General features: G+C 50.8%; 1 protein-coding gene across 1 annotated transcript in view; it reads left to right on the plus strand.

Annotated features, from left to right (window-relative positions):
• The first annotated feature begins 5,596 nt into the window (after positions 1-5,596).
• The window catches only part of PADI2 (peptidyl arginine deiminase, type II), a 9,702-nt gene continuing 124 nt past the window's right edge, over positions 5,597-15,174 (plus strand). Inside the window, 17 exon segments of the mRNA XM_010084143.1 lie at positions 5,597-5,688; positions 7,122-7,308; positions 7,389-7,458; positions 7,615-7,676; positions 7,763-7,880; positions 8,496-8,621; positions 8,737-8,915; positions 9,096-9,199; positions 9,361-9,472; positions 9,551-9,658; positions 11,916-12,067; positions 12,330-12,474; positions 13,397-13,490; positions 14,298-14,383; positions 14,509-14,637; positions 15,069-15,171; position 15,174. The exon segment at position 15,174 is cut by the window's right edge and continues 124 nt beyond it. Of these exon segments, the coding sequence (XP_010082445.1) occupies positions 5,597-5,688; positions 7,122-7,308; positions 7,389-7,458; positions 7,615-7,676; positions 7,763-7,880; positions 8,496-8,621; positions 8,737-8,915; positions 9,096-9,199; positions 9,361-9,472; positions 9,551-9,658; positions 11,916-12,067; positions 12,330-12,474; positions 13,397-13,490; positions 14,298-14,383; positions 14,509-14,637; positions 15,069-15,171; position 15,174 (1,868 nt within the window).

Here is a 15,174-nt window from a genome sequence, read left to right on the forward strand (position 1 = left end):
GGAGGTCTCTGCAGCACTCAGGGATGAAGGCAGCAGCTAAAATGGAGAAAAAAGGCAGAGTGGGCAGAGAAAAGGCAGAGAGCCCACTGAAAGCCCCGTTGCCACAAGGTTCATCCTCGTAGCACGGGAAACACGAGGCGACGCCATCCCATTCCCACAGGGCATTAGCAATGCAACGGGCAGGAGAGAGCTGGAGCCAGGAGGAACCTGGTTTTGCAAACAGCAGGACCATTTGCAAGCTGAAAAGGTCCAAGCAGGCTCAGTGGAGCTAGAAGGACCAGTCCCCACCACCACAGCGAGCCTCACGTCCTCAGCCAGAGGAGCAGCGAGCTGCGCGCACCTTCCCCTGCCAGATCAAACCAGCTGCTTTAAACATCTCCCAGCCAGTCTACATTAAAGAGCTCCTTCTGACTTTAATTGCAGAAGAAAAAAAAAAAAAAAAACCAACCAAAAAAACAAACCAGCACCGTGTTTCATACACGAACACAGCTTTAATAAGATCGTGGAAGCCTGCCAGGATGCTCAAGTGTGGAAATCCAGCAGCATTTCCAGGTTCTCCAGGACCTCGTCTTGCTTGAGATTTTAGATAAAACCCTGTTTTCCCAAAACCCAACATGAGACAAACTCCTGATGTTCAGAGACTTGGGAATTTTTTTGGTTCTTGAGCCCTCCTGGGGGACCACAAGCCTTCATGCACCCCTAAAACCCTTCAAGCAAAGAGGCAAAGCAGAGCCAGCACGGTGGGCGAGAACCTCGCTGCATCCTCCAAGAAAGAGTCTGGCTACAGCAGCATCTCTACTGAAGAGAGCTGCAAGTTGGATTTCCCACTCGTGGCTGCTGGTCACGCTGGTTTGGACTGGGCATGGTGCTGAGCTTGCTGCCTGATGTGATTTTAGTATCGTATCCTGCTTGGCTGGTTTGAGCCCTGTGCCAGACAGGGAACACACCTTAAACCCCACAGGGTCAGGCTGGTACGCTCTGTAATCTGGAGGGAGGTGGAGGATGGTGGTTTTGGGTTTCCAGAGAGCACGAGGGCTTCAGCAGAGCGTTCGAGAGCATGTGCTTCTCCAAACCCGCTCAGGATCACACTCAGACAGAAAGGATGGAGACACAGTGCCAAAATCTCGCCTTCATTTTGGGTTCAGGGGGTGTTTTTTTGGCAAGTTTGGAGCCACCACAGTCACTGCAGATGCTCGCTTAAGCCCAAAACACCTCGTCTTTGTTGGGTGGTAAGAACACTCATCTCTTCTTCCTCCTCCACCTTCTATTAGCACCAACATGCCCGTGCACAGGGAGAATGACAATTTTAAGTCATCTGGCCCGTTCAGAGCTGAGTGTTTCTTCCTAATAATACCTTGTCCTGAGACGTTGCTCTGAAGATCCCTGGTACATGACAGATGGGATCCTGCCTCTCCATCAGATTGAGTGAGCTCTGTAAGCCTTGTTTTTTGGGGTTTGTTTCATCTTTTTTCCCAGTTTCAGCCTGTTTCAGCCATGATGGTACAAGACCTGACCCCCTAGTGCTCCCCCAGGATCCCCACTTAATAGCCCAGACTCGCTCGGGGCGTTTCTGACCCATCCTGCACCGTCACTCTGTCAAGGAAAGTTTTATAATCTCCCTAAGCCGATAATTACACCTTATTTATTAGTCTGCATGCGTAATTGCAGGCAGGAACTCTTAAGAGCCATGTCAGCCTAATTACTTGCAATAGGGCAAGGCATCAAACCAGTTATCAAGTCCCGCTCTGGTTTCCATGAGGATTTATCTTCTTTCAGTGCGTAGCTGTAACAGCACAGCAGGAGCATCCCAGGCAGCCACCAAGTCCCCTCCTGAGGACCTGCCTTCCCCATCCTGCTTGGAAGCCAAGGAAGAAGGGCAGGAGGCCATTTTGGACCAGTAAAAAAGGTGTTTAAAGCCAGTAAAACCCAAGAGAGTTTGGTTCCCATTTTGGCCAAGACTTGTCATCCCATCTGTGGCCAAGACTTGTCAGAGTTGGCTTTGCAACCACTTTCTCCTGGTTGAGAAAACACCAAAAATCCCCCTCCATCCTTTCTTCTCCCCAAAAATCAAGGCATCTTTCTTCCAAGGCATCTGCCTGCTGGGAGACTTCATACCTGTCAATCCACGAGCAAAACACCCCATAAAACTGCTTTTTCCTCCGAGGCTGGAGCCATGTACTCCATGCTCGCTCTGCCCACGCTCTCCCTCAGCTTTACATTAAATTTGCTGCCCTATAAATATCTCCCTTCGCTGGGGCGTGCTGGATGCCTCCCCCAGGAAGAGCAATAAAGCCGCGGGTGGGCTCAACATCGTCCGAGCTCCTTCATCCTCGATGGTGGGTTGGTTTCACCTCCTCGGAACTGCCTGCCTCTTCCAAAATAAAGGCAGCGCGGGCAGGAACGGGCAGCGCCTTGTGGTTCGATTGGGATTGGCACCTGTTTGCACCTCCTAAACGTGAAAGGTCAGCTTTAAAGGACATTGTGGGGGACATTTCCCTCCTACTCTTTGCAATAAAGCACGTGCCTGCAGGAAGAGAGCCACAAAACCACCCCAAAAACCCTCACTGAGCTTAAAACCTCCTTGCACTCACCAGCTCAGTCCTCCTTGAGGAGATGCTGGGTGATGCACACGTGAAAACCCTCAGGAATCAGCTTGCCGGGATTGTTTGCAAGCTCCAGCGCTGGGATCTGTTCCCAAGTCCTCGAAATGAGGGCAGGCAGAGATCCACCGGCGGCGGGGAAGTTTATACAGAGCAGCTTCTAATCTGGTAGATCTAATTAAAAAGAAAGAAAAAAAAACAGAACTCCTCTGACCAGGTTGACTATAGCCACAAAACCACGAGCCTCCAGACATCTGCATGTGTGTATATATATATATATATATATATCTCCGTATCCTGTGATGGTTTACCGTGTCCGATCTCCCAGCCGATAGCACAGAGCTGAGCACTTTTGCCTCCCGAAAAATCCCATTCTTGCAGCAAAAACAGAGGTTTATTGAGCAACTTGTCCAGGGGGTACACCCAGGTTTTTCCTGTGCTGGGGACAGGCAGGTCCTCACACTTGTCCCCAGCACTGCAGGCAGGTCTTCACACTTGTCCCCAGCACTGGATGCATAGACACAGATGATGCCCTTCTCCTTCGTCCCAAAATGAGACATTGCAATGGGTGGGTGCTTTGCCAAAGCCTCTGCAAGAAGGATTTAATATTTTCCTCACTGCCAGCATAGGTGCAACGGCTCCATGAAGACCTCCAGAGGCTTGCAAAGGCCCCGAGAAGCTTTGAAAGATCCCTAAGGCTTGCAAAGAACCCAGGAAGCTTCCAAAGACTTTGCATGGCTTGCAAGGAACTCCCAAGGATTTGCAAAGTCTCCAGGAAGCTTGCAAAGCCCCCAGAAGGCTTGTAAAGACTCTGAGAAGTTTTGAGAAACCCAAGAAGGCTTGTAAAGACACCCCAAAAGCTTGCAAAGACCAAACTTGTTTCCCAAAAACCCCAGGAAACTTGCAAAGACCCCATCCTCCTTCCACGCCAATCCCCAATCCCAAGACAGGGACCTGTGCAGTGGCGGGGAAATAGGCTCTTCCAGCCCCTTGGGCAGCCAGGGCCACCTAAAAAAAACCGAGGACCACCCCAAAATTTCCAGAAACATCAAGGCTTCAACCCCAGTTTTGCTAGTGGGTACCACTTGCTCCTAAGGGTCCACAGGTTTCCTTCTGCCCAGCAAGTGCGGGGGGCTTTTACCCATAGCAGCTGGTTCACAGGCGATATAAATGTATTTTTATATAGATGTATAAAACAAAGCCTCGACCAGCTAGAAATGCTCCTGCTGATTTTTAAAATCACAAGTGATGCAGTGACCTTGGGGTCTTTCTGTAAGATGGGAAGGGTTTGGGGTTGGGGGATTTTTTTGAAAGAAAAGGACGATTTAAGTAGCATGTGTTTTCCTTGCTGACAAATGAAATACTAAATCCTTGGGTGCAGGAACTGGGAAGTGAAAATGGTAAAAAAGAAGCTGCTTTTTGCTCATTTTCTTCCAAACTGATGGGTTTACACCTCTGTTTCTTGAACCCACACGCCCCAGGAGAGCACAGGGAGGTGAGGCCACTGCAGCCCGTGTGATGCCAGCTGCGGGCTCTGCTTTAGGGTAAGAAGAGGGGAAATAAGGTTCATACAGTGCTGGAGAACAGAGGCGGCTTGTGCAAACAGTTTTGGTTTCTTTATTTTTTTCCTCTTTTTCAATTATTTCTCTTTCCGGTTCCTCTTTCACCAGTATTTCTTACTAATGATGATTTAAATAGGGGATGAATAGATAACTCATGACGTTTTTCGGAAGAAGGAGCATTTTCCACCTGCCAACTGTCCAGCTCCCAGCTCACAGTGTCCAAACCAGAGCTCATTTAACCCAAGTCCCTGTTACGTTTTGCACAGCAGCGGTGCCACCCTGACCACGATTCTCTACAAAAGGCACAGCCTCAGAGCAAAGCAGTTTATATTTTCTTATATTCTTATGTGAGAACATTTATGGCCTTTAATAAAATCTCCCCATTGCCACAAATCTCATTTTCACACGTGCAGAAAAGCAGCAAAACCTCTTTTTTTTTTCCCCCAGGAAACACAAAGCCCTCAGTCACATTTGCTCAGGTCACAGCAAAATAAAACATATTCAAATAAAAATTTGAGCTTGTTTCCTACGCCCTAGCCACAGAGGGAAGAGAGCTAAAAAATACAAGCCCAAAAGACATATAAATAGGAAACATCAACCTGAATTTTTCTGCTCCTCACTAATTGCTTGTGGCTTCCAAAATCTGGGGCAGAAGTTTGGTTTTTAACATGAATATTTAGCTTGATGTTAATAAATAATGCAAACATCCGTAGGCAGCAATTGCTCCCGACGCACTCCGGTGCAGCGCAGGGTGGCAAGCGGCAGGTTTGCCGTGCAAAACCACCTCCGATTTCCCCTCATCAGCAACTGGCTCCCCAGCTTCCCTTTGAAAATAAGCAGGGGGAAAAAAAAAAGAAAAAAAATGTGTGTCCTGCTCTAGCCTAAGGCAAATTGTATTTCTTTCTCCCAAGAGCAGCCAGAGCTTTTCCCTAGAGAGAGAAAAAAAAAAAAAGCTGATACTGCATGGATGGAAACACCATTCAGAACCCAGAGTGCTGCAAATTCACCTCCCTGTTGAGGTGTTTGTCCCTGTTTGGGGTCAGGGAGATGCAGAAGTGCAGGAGGGACGGGAAGCTGGGGACAGCTGGGGGAGCTCCTTGCATAGGGCTGGGAGCCTGCCGGGCTCCGGGCCAGCTGCCCTCCTTCTCCATCCCTGCCCTCCCCTGGAGATCAGTTTCACGGGGCTTTGGAGGGTCCAATCCAACTGCCTCCTCCCTTCAGACTGAGGTGGGGGCTGCAAAGTTGTCATCCCAAACTCTGCAAGCTCCAAAAGGGGATAGATTTGCTCCAGGGCCAGTCGAGGAGGAGGAGGGAGGCGTGCCGGGGAGGAAGGAGAAGGGGCTGGGTGCTGCCAGGGGGCTCAGTGCCACCCAGAGCAGGTGGGGAAGGGTGTGTGTGCCCATCATCGGTGCGTCTGGGCTGCTGCGTGGGGAGATGCCGGGGGACCGCACGCTGCGGCTGCAGCACGGGAACCGAATCGAGGCCCTGTGTGTGCTGGGCACCTGCATCTCCGCCGACGTCTATGGGTGAGTGGGACGCCCCAATTCTTCCTTTCCTCCGTTCCTGCACCTCCACCTCTCTCCTCACCTTTATCCTCCATTTATCCTTCTGCAAATCCCCCCTCCTCGTTTTTCCTTCTGCTCCCCCAAAACCCACAGCCCCAGCACTGTGATTTAACACAATTTGTGGGCAAAATGCCCCCTGGGCTTTGAAAATCTGCCCAAGTCGCAGGAAAGCTTTGAGTATCTGCATTTGCATGATGTGGTATTTACCCTGGGTCTGCAACGGCGATGGGTTTGATCCATTTGCGGTCAACAGATCCAGCATTGTCTCAGGAAGCTGCCAGAGAGTGGAGGGATGAGCAGGAACCACAGGGATAAATGGGATGCTGCTGCAAGAGGGGAAAAAACCAGGATTTAGTGACCAAGCAGTGTCCTGGGAAAACATACAAGTCCCCACAACACCAACCCCGCTCCCCGAAAACAAACCGAATGCTGTGCTTCCAGATAATTATTCCCCCAAAGGAAAAAAATTTAAAAGCTCATTTCATGGTTAATTCTTTGCTGCTTTTGCAAATCTCACCCTCTACATTCAACCAGTTACATCTCATCTGGCATCTCTCCGGGTCAAATCTTCTCCCAGTGGGAATCCCAAAACCCAGAAACAAGGAAACCAAACCAGTTTTTCTGTGCATAATTAAATGTAATTTAACAATTTAAGAAACACCCAGGCAGCAGCAAACTAATGCTCAGATTTCCTCTCCCCTTCTCCACCCCAGTATGGGTTTGGCAGGGTCACCGGCATCCAGAAACCTAATAAATGATGTTGTAACGGTGATACGGTGCGAGCTCTAAGGTGTCCAGAGCATGCAATGCTCAAAGGGAGCCCAAAAATAATAACCTTGGAAAGCCAGGGAAATTAGGGACAAGGAGGCAGGAGAGGGGAAGGGGATGCGCGGAGCAGTTGGAGAAAAGCGAGGACAGATCGGACTAGGAGTGGTGCAACATCTGATGCTTTGGGGCTGGATAAAATCACCCTGAAAATTAGTTTCCCATGGTAAAGTCTCTCAGCTGGGTTGCCACGCCGTTATGATGAGCTGTTAAACACCGGGTTTGCCTCGGTTGGAAAATAAAAATGGATTTCTCCATTGAAGTACAAACCCAAGTTCAGTTCCAGCAGCACTGAGTGCTTTGGGTGCAATTATTACAGATCATAATCTGCACCGATGGCTACAAAATAGATTAATTTTTCTAAAATAGCATATTCTAAAACAAAACAAAACAAAACAAAAGACTCTTCAAGTGTTCCCAGGCAGGAAGGAAAGGGCAGAAAGGTGCCGGCGGTGAGCATGGAGACACCAGTGTGCCCAGTCCTGGCTCTGTTTTGGGCAGTGAAATTAATTGCAGTGACAACCAGGTGTTTTTGGCGCAAACCTCTAAAAAGAAAGTGGTTTTGGCAGGGCGGCTCCAGCTGGGGCGGTCTCCTTCGGTGTGAAGCACACGGAAGGGGTGAGCGTGGAGGTGGTGTGCCAGGGCCAAGCAGAGGTTGGGTCAGTCCCCAACAGTGGGACACGGTGGCCACTGGATGAGGGGACAGTCCTGAGGTTCAGCATGAGCCGGGCCAGCACCGAGGTCAACAATAACAAGGTAAGAAGTGAGGTGCTGGGGTGTGGGACCCCCACAGAGGGAGAACATCCTTCCCCAACCAGGGATTTGGGGGTTTGCAGGTAACAGTCAGCTTTTACGCAGAGGGAGGGCAGCCCATCAGCCAAGCCGGGGTCTTCCTCACTGGTATCGGTGAGTACGAAGGCTTCTGCAACTCAGCAATTCCTTCGGTGGAGGGGTGGTTTGATGTGGGGGCAGAGCTGGACCCAGGTTTGCTGGGTCTGGGGGGCTTCTGCACCAACCCAACCTTGCCGTACCCTGGGATGACGGTGGGGCCTGTCCATCCAGGAATTTCTCTGGACGTTGATGCGGATCGGGACGGTGTGGTGGAAAAGAACAACCCCAACAAGGTAATTCAGCCTCTTCCCCTGCACAGAGAGGAAAGTCCACAGGCTTGCAAGAGCCTGAGCTCGCTAAGCCCCAGCGGGTATTTTAGGCAAGCTGGACCTGGGGTCCTGAGGGACACGGAGCTATCCTGCTCGTCAACTGCGACAAGGAGAGTCCCTTCACTCCGGCATCAGATTGCAATGATGAAAGGGTATTCAGCAAAGAAGGTAACACAGCTTCCAAAAAATCATATACAGCAAAAAATGCTCCGTTGTTCCCCCTCTTTAACCTTTTTGGAGATGAAATTTTGCTTGGGAACTGACTGCCCATGAGCTGCTCTCCACCAAGCTGCTGAGTGAGCTTCCTACATGAGAATTATTTTTTTTTTAATGCCATGCAAACTAATTCTGGCCAAGCAGGGGCACGAAGCACGGACAGAAAAATAGCAGAGGTGCCACCAACAGCAGAGCTTGGCCCAGGGATGTTTCACCCGGGGGAAAGGAGGTTGGGGTCAGGCATGCAGTTGGGAATACCCATCTGTTCCTGGAAAACTAAAACCATGTGGAATTGGCGCCCATCAACTTCTTGAGGCCAGGGACGGGCTATGCCAGAGCTGTCAGGGGGCAAAAGAAAAAAAGGGGGGGAGGGGGCATTTGTTTCAAGGCACAAGCTTTGCCAGCAGGATTGCAGGTTGCTTTTCCAGTTTGCAAAGGCTGGTAGCAAGGGAAGAGCAGATTTTTTGGCATGGGAGGTGCAAACCCCAGGAGGGAGCACACAAGCCGGCCAGAGCTGCACTGTGCATTCACCCATTACCCAATTTTTTGTTGTTGTTTGCACCCCAGATTTGCTGGACATGTCTCAGATGGTCTTGAGGACCGAAGGGCCGCAGCGCCTGCCCCGGGGGTATGAAATCGTTCTCTATATTTCTGTCTCTGATGCTGACAAAGTTGGGGTCTTCTATGTGCAGAGTAAGTCCTTCCTCACCTCCTCCTCTGCCCCTTCCTCCTCATTTGTGGTGCTGTTGACAACCCTGCCAGCTCTTTTCTTCCCATCTCTGACCTTGTCCCTTTTCTCCTCTTGCAGACCCCTTCTTTGGGCAGCGTTACATCCACGTACTGGGCCGGAGGAAGCTGTACCACACCGTGCAGTACACCGGTGGGACCGCTGAGCTCGACTTCTTCGTTGAAGGGCTCCGCTTTCCTGACGACACCTTCTCTGGGCTGGTCTCCATCCATGTCAGCCTCCTGGAGACCCTGGCTGAGGTTTGGGGGCTCCAGAGAAGGGGTGCAACAGCCTGAGGGGCATGGAGAAAGGGATGGGGATTGCATGGAGAGCAGTCCTCATTAATTTACCCCAAAAATTACCTCAAGGGTAGGGGATTTGGGGGGGAATAGGGGTAAAAAGGGTGTAGGAAGACCCTGACTTCTGCTTGCCTCCCCCAGGGCATCCCCCACACACCAATCTTCACTGACACAGTAGTGTTCAGGGTAGCGCCGTGGATCATGACCCCCAACACCCTGGCACCGGTGAACGTTTTCGTCTGCAGGTAAAAGGCTGAGGGACGATGGCTTCCCAGACAAATCGGCATCAGCCACGGTCTCCCTGGAGGTCACCAGGACAGGCTGGGGAGGCGATGGGCTGCCTGCAGGGGATATCCACCTTCCAGCAGCCCTTCATCCCCTTCCCTCCTGCAATCCACTTTCCCAGCATGAAGGACAACTATCTCTTCATCAAGGAGATAAAAAACCTCATCAACAAGGCCGGCTGCGAGCTGAAGGTTTGCTTCGGCTACATCAACCGTGGGGACCGCTGGATGCAGGTAGGTGGGCACCAGAGAGGGAACAAAGCTCTCCTTCCCTGCTGATGCATCCCATGCAGGTTTTCCTCCCTTCTTTAGGATGAGATTGAGTTTGGCTACACCCACGCTCCCCACAAAAGCTTCCCAGTGGTGCTGGACTCCCCTCGAGATGGAGGGCTGGAGCAATTCCCCATCAAGGAGCTGCTGGTAAGAGCAGGATAGTCACTTGTGTTGCTCAAGGAGCAGCTTGAAGGATTTTTACACTTAACCCGTTTAACCTTTCCTAAAACCCCACTTGTATTTGGCTCCTTGGAGGTTCTGCAATGAATTGCCTAAAAAAAAATCTAGTTTAACACTGTTTCTTCCCTCTGCATGCAACTGCATGGAGATACCACCTCCTGCTTCCAGCTGGGAGAGCACCAACAGCCTCACCCCACAGCAAGGATCAGAGGCTAACCCACATCCCAACCAGCTGCAAAACCCTTTATCCAGAAGGTGCTGGGATGAGAGGGGCAAGGAGAACTTCTGGGAACAAAGGACTCCTGCCAGGCTCTGGGGCAGGAGTGGATTTCTTCACCCTGAATATCTGAGCAATGGGCTGGTTTTTCCTTTCCTCCTCTGCGCTGGTGAATATGCAGTAGCTCCTGAGCAGAAGAGGAAAGAGAAGTGTGAGAGGGGTCAGTTTACTCACTCAGAAGAGAGCAAGACGCAGCCAGCTGCCAAAAAAAACATCCCTGTGGAGCTTCTCTGACAAGGCAGAGAGCCAGCCATGGGCAGGGTAGGCAAAGAAAGCTGTCTGGTAGAGCAGTGACCCTGGCCAGGCCATTTCGGGAGAGCCCAGGCATTTTGGGACATCCCCCAGCAGCCACCAGCAAACCCCATAAATCCAGCAGGACCCTCCGGGCAGCCTCAGCCTTGCTCTTGTCTCCACCAGTAACGGGAGAAGAGGGCAGCGTATTGGCAGCTCAATTTTTTTTTGCTGCACGTCACTTTAGGGAAGATGAAGAGCTTTTGAAAGCATTGAAATACATCTTTTCTCATGCCTGAGATGAGTACATGCAGTCCCGGATTCATCAGGCGAGGTGGGAATAGCGCACTGATCCGCTCCTTCGCAGATCAGCCACGCGACCACTCCTATCCACCCTCTTTAGAGAAGGCACGAAGAGAATTGCTTCTCTTCATATTTAGAGGAGGAATTTCAGCCCTCAGAGATGCTAACACATTATACTCCAATTTCTGCTTTGAAGCCTCCCCTAATCCCCTACTCCTATCTTTCCAATCTCATTTTCCAGCTACGAATATTTAGCCAAAAACAACATGCATGGGTCCTCCTCTCGCCCAAGCCAAGCCCTAAGCCCCTGGGACCTCACACCACGGAAAAAGGAGCCGAGAGGGAATTAGCCCCTCAAAAATCAATCTGGAACTGATAGGACTTGGATGCGACCCGCAAACCTGGGGTGAACCAGTGCCTTGACAGTTGAAACCATACCGGCTCCGTGGTTTATTAAACTGAAATAAGCCAAGAGCAGGTGTTTCATGGCCAGTCCCTCCTGCAGCACCCAGGGAAAGGCTCTGAAACCTGGCCATCCTCCAGACATGCACCCCAAAAATTCCTGGGGAGCCTCAGGGAAAGGCAGCCCTGCTGTGTTCCCTCTATCCCAGTTTCTCCAAACACCCTTAATTAAAAAAAAAAAAAAAAGCAGCTTCTAGATGGAAGCCATGCACCCTCAGGTCTCACATCTAATTTTTCCAACCTGTACATTTGGTTTATCCCGAAGGAAATCCAACACTAATCAGTGATGGGGCTTAATGCAAACCCAACAGATACCTGAGCTTGTCCCTGGGCCTGCTGTGAGCTTCAAACCCATCTTGACTTAAACCAGAGAGCAAAAACAGGTTCAAGGCGGGATATTTGTCCCACTGCTGCCATTTTTGCCCCATTTTTACCATTACAACCCCTCCCTCAGGCATCTGACCCTGGCACATCCCGACCGAGGGTTAATTACCCACGCATGCACAACGCCTTAAATCACAGATGTATTAAGTCTTGAAAATCAGGGTTTGAACAGGATTTAAGTGAAGTACAGCGCTTCAGGTGGCTCTTATACCTGAGGCGGATTTACCCTCAGAGGCTGAAGTTCATCTAGCTCAACAAGACCCAGACAGAAACTCAGCTTCAGGGCTACCCCAGTACCTAATTAGCTTAACGCAGACAGTTAACCATTGACTGCGGGATAGGAGATCTCTCCCCAGCTCTGCCCTGGCGTTTGCCGTTACTGAGCTCAGATAACCCAGTGACCTTCATCTTCTCACCTTCCCTTTAGCTTCTCCCCATCCATGGACAGGCTTCACTCTGTATTTTTACCCACTGGAGCAGGTCTGAGCCCAGCAGGAGGGATAAAAGCAAAGACATGAAGGCAGGAAGGACTCAGGACAAAGCCTCCAGTGATTTCTCTTTCTCCAGGGCCCCGACTTTGGCTACGTGATCAGAGAACCCCTCTTCGAAGCCATCACCAGTCTCGACTCCTTCGGCAACCTGGAGGTCAGCCCACCCGTGACCGTGGCAGGGAAGGAGTATCCCCTGGGGAGGATCCTCATTGGCAGCAGCTTCCCCACGTAAGAAATGGCAAACCCACATTTTTTGGGAGCAAAGGAACCACGATCACCCCTAAATATCCTCACATGAATGGCCTTGATTAGCCATTCCCTGTCCAGCTGCAAACCTGGGACCCTAAGGAGTAGGTGCACCCAATTTCCATCTTCCTATTTGCACCCTCCTTTCCTTCCTCCACCTCAGCAGCAATCTGTATGCATGGATATATCAACACATAAATATTTATTCCTTTTATTCCCTCTCTTGGGGGTATTTCCCCCCCAGATCTGCAGGAAGGAGGATGACCAGAGTGGTGCGGGATTTCCTCTACGCCCAGCAAGTGCAGGCTCCCATAGAGCTCTACTCCGACTGGCTGGCTGTGGGACATGTCGATGAATTTGTCACTTTTGTGCCTACCTCCGACACAAAGGTACCCCAAACCCTGTGATTTCTCTCCTGAGCAGCTAATCCCATTAAGGCACCTCTAGAAAAAAAAAACAAAGCTCATTTTTTTGAAAGTTCCAACCAGTATTTGCTTGGGTTCTCACCTTTGTCCCCAAAACGAGGGCTCTGAACACAAAAAAAAGGGACTTTGTTAACCAATAATCAATGCAGATAGAAAAAAAAAAAAAAAAAAAGATGACTGCAAGAGTAATCTGAGAAATTAAAACATCAGTATTCACATGGATTGGGCAGGGCTCACAGCTGCCCAGCATCTCCCAGATGTTTTCAGGAACTAGTTCTTTCCTCTCATAGTTTTTACTGCTTCTGACACAAGACTTTTCTCCCCTGGGGAAACCATGCCTGGACCTGAATGGTTCAGAAAAGGAACATTTAACCAGAGCCTGATTATTCACTTGCTCTATCCTTCCCCCAACATTGCAATACCAGCCCAGAAAAAAAAAAAAAACAAAAAAAAAAAAAAAACCAGAAACAACAACAAAAAAAACCAAAAACAACAAAAACCACCCACCTAGGCAGCAGCCACACTCCCCACCCACCATCTCAGCTCACCCAAAACTCCACAACCCCCCCACCAAGGGGTTTATATACCCCACCTGGGTGGGCAGGATTGGACCCAGCTGCAGCCAGGCTACAGATTTCCCCTCTGCCCCAGCAGCAGTTTAACCCCTCAGGGGCGGTTGGGGGGTATTTGTCAACAGCAAAAATCACCGCACCTCATTCAGAGATATCCCCTCAGCACCGCCATAAAAAAACTACTAAATAACAGCAAAAAATGTCTAATTTCAAGAGTTCAAGCTCAGCTTCCATGCAAAAATAAGCCCCTGAGGTCCCCCAAGTTTTTGGATAACACACTTTTGGTGACCGTTCTCCCTCCTGTCTTGCCCCAGCGATTTCGGATGCTGATGGCCAGCCCCGCGGCGTGCTACAAGCTTTTTCGGGAGAAGCAGAAGGAGGGCCAGGGTGAAGCCACCATGTTCAAAGGCAAGGGGACAGTGGGCAGCTTCCGCTGAGCTTTGATGTCGGCTGAGACAGCCGGAGCCGCCCCGCAGAGCAGCCAGCCCGAGGGTGGCAGCGCCTGACCGACGTGCGGGTACCAGGGGGACGTGGGGACAGGACGTGGGGACATTTTTCCACCCCATTGTCCTTCACAGCTGGCAAGCGGGATGCCTGCCCACCATTCCCAGCCTCCTCAAGCTCTATTTTGGGAAAGAGAGTGGGACGAGAGGGATAAAGCCCTCTGCACGGAGGGGATGCTTGCTTGGTGGGATGGAGCATCTCTATAAATGCCAGCAGAGCTCCAGCACGGAGCGGGGACAACTGGGGGGCTCTCATGTCACCGCGAATTAGACCCATTTCTTCTCATTTCCCCTTCCCTCCCTGCAGCAATGATGTTTTGTCTGCCAGTTTGGGCATCCTTTAACTGGTTTTGAACATCATCCATCTGTGACGGGGTTGGGGGAAGATCTCCGCACCTCTGCGGGTCCCTCTGGGTCACTGCCACCTGCCCGGGACCCAGCTGTCCCAAAACAACGGGTGGAGGTGGTAGCTTAGGAGCTAAGGATTCCTGTGGGCAGCAGGGTGGATGACAGGACCTTTCCAATGCTCTTTCCACCGGGCAGAGGTTTTCTTCCCACCCAGTTTCCCAATAAATTAGGAACTGTGACTCCCAGCAGCCTTAACCCTAAGCTCAGGAAAGCAGGATTTTGAGGCTTTATCCATCTCTGTGCCCTGTTTTAAGCTGGGATCCTACTAGTGCCGCTTGATTTTGACAGGGGTTTGCATTTGCAGGGTACTCAGGGACAGACACAAAGCGGGTCACCATTAACAAGGTCCTTTCCAATGACATCCTGCTGCAGCAGAACCGGTATGTCCAGGTAATAACCGATATTTCTGGTAATAATCGACACTTCTTGCAATAATTGCCCCAGGACAGTGCAAACCCTTAAGGGTGCCTACTTCTGTCCCCCCGCCTCAACCTGCTCTTCTCCATCTCCTCCAGCGCTGCATCGACTGGAATAGGGACATCCTCAAGAAGGAGCTGGGGTTGATGGAGAAAGACATCGTCGACTTGCCAGCCCTCTTCAAGCTCGACAAGCAGGGCAAAGCTGTGCCCTACTTCCCCAACATGGTGAGGGGGGGGTCCCTGCTCCTTCAGTCTTCTCCAAAAAACAGATTATTCAGCCAGGATGAGTGTCCAAAGTTGTCCAAAAAATGCATAATATTTACAGCTGCCCAGGAAAAGAAAATATCTCCATCCAGGCTCGGATAAGCCCAGGTCTGCCATAACTTTGTGGCTCTGTGCTGCTTGCAGGGGGGGTTAACCTACATAGTTTTGAGGCTAAAAGCTTTCAAAGAGGTGAAATTGCAAGCCATGGGGTGCATTTTAATTACAAAAAAGAGGAAAACTACGTTGGATTTGGAGGCCTGGGTGAAAGCAGCTGGAAAAGGTGGCACTGATGCCCCATTTTGGGGTGAGGCTGATGGAGGAGGGTGGCCAGCAGCTTTCCTTCAGCTCCATCAGTCCCGACACCGCTGTGCTCCCCTCGTGTCACCCCACAGGTCACCATGATCGTCCTGGCCAAGGACCTGGGCATCCCCAAACCCTTCGGCCCCGTGGTGGGGGGCGAATGCTGCCTGGAACAACAGACCCGCTCCCTCCTGGAGC

This window comes from Pterocles gutturalis, unplaced genomic scaffold (genome assembly GCF_000699245.1).
Source record: "Pterocles gutturalis isolate BGI_N339 unplaced genomic scaffold, ASM69924v1 scaffold27855, whole genome shotgun sequence".
In the NCBI taxonomy this organism is placed as follows: domain Eukaryota; kingdom Metazoa; phylum Chordata; class Aves; order Pterocliformes; family Pteroclidae; genus Pterocles; species Pterocles gutturalis.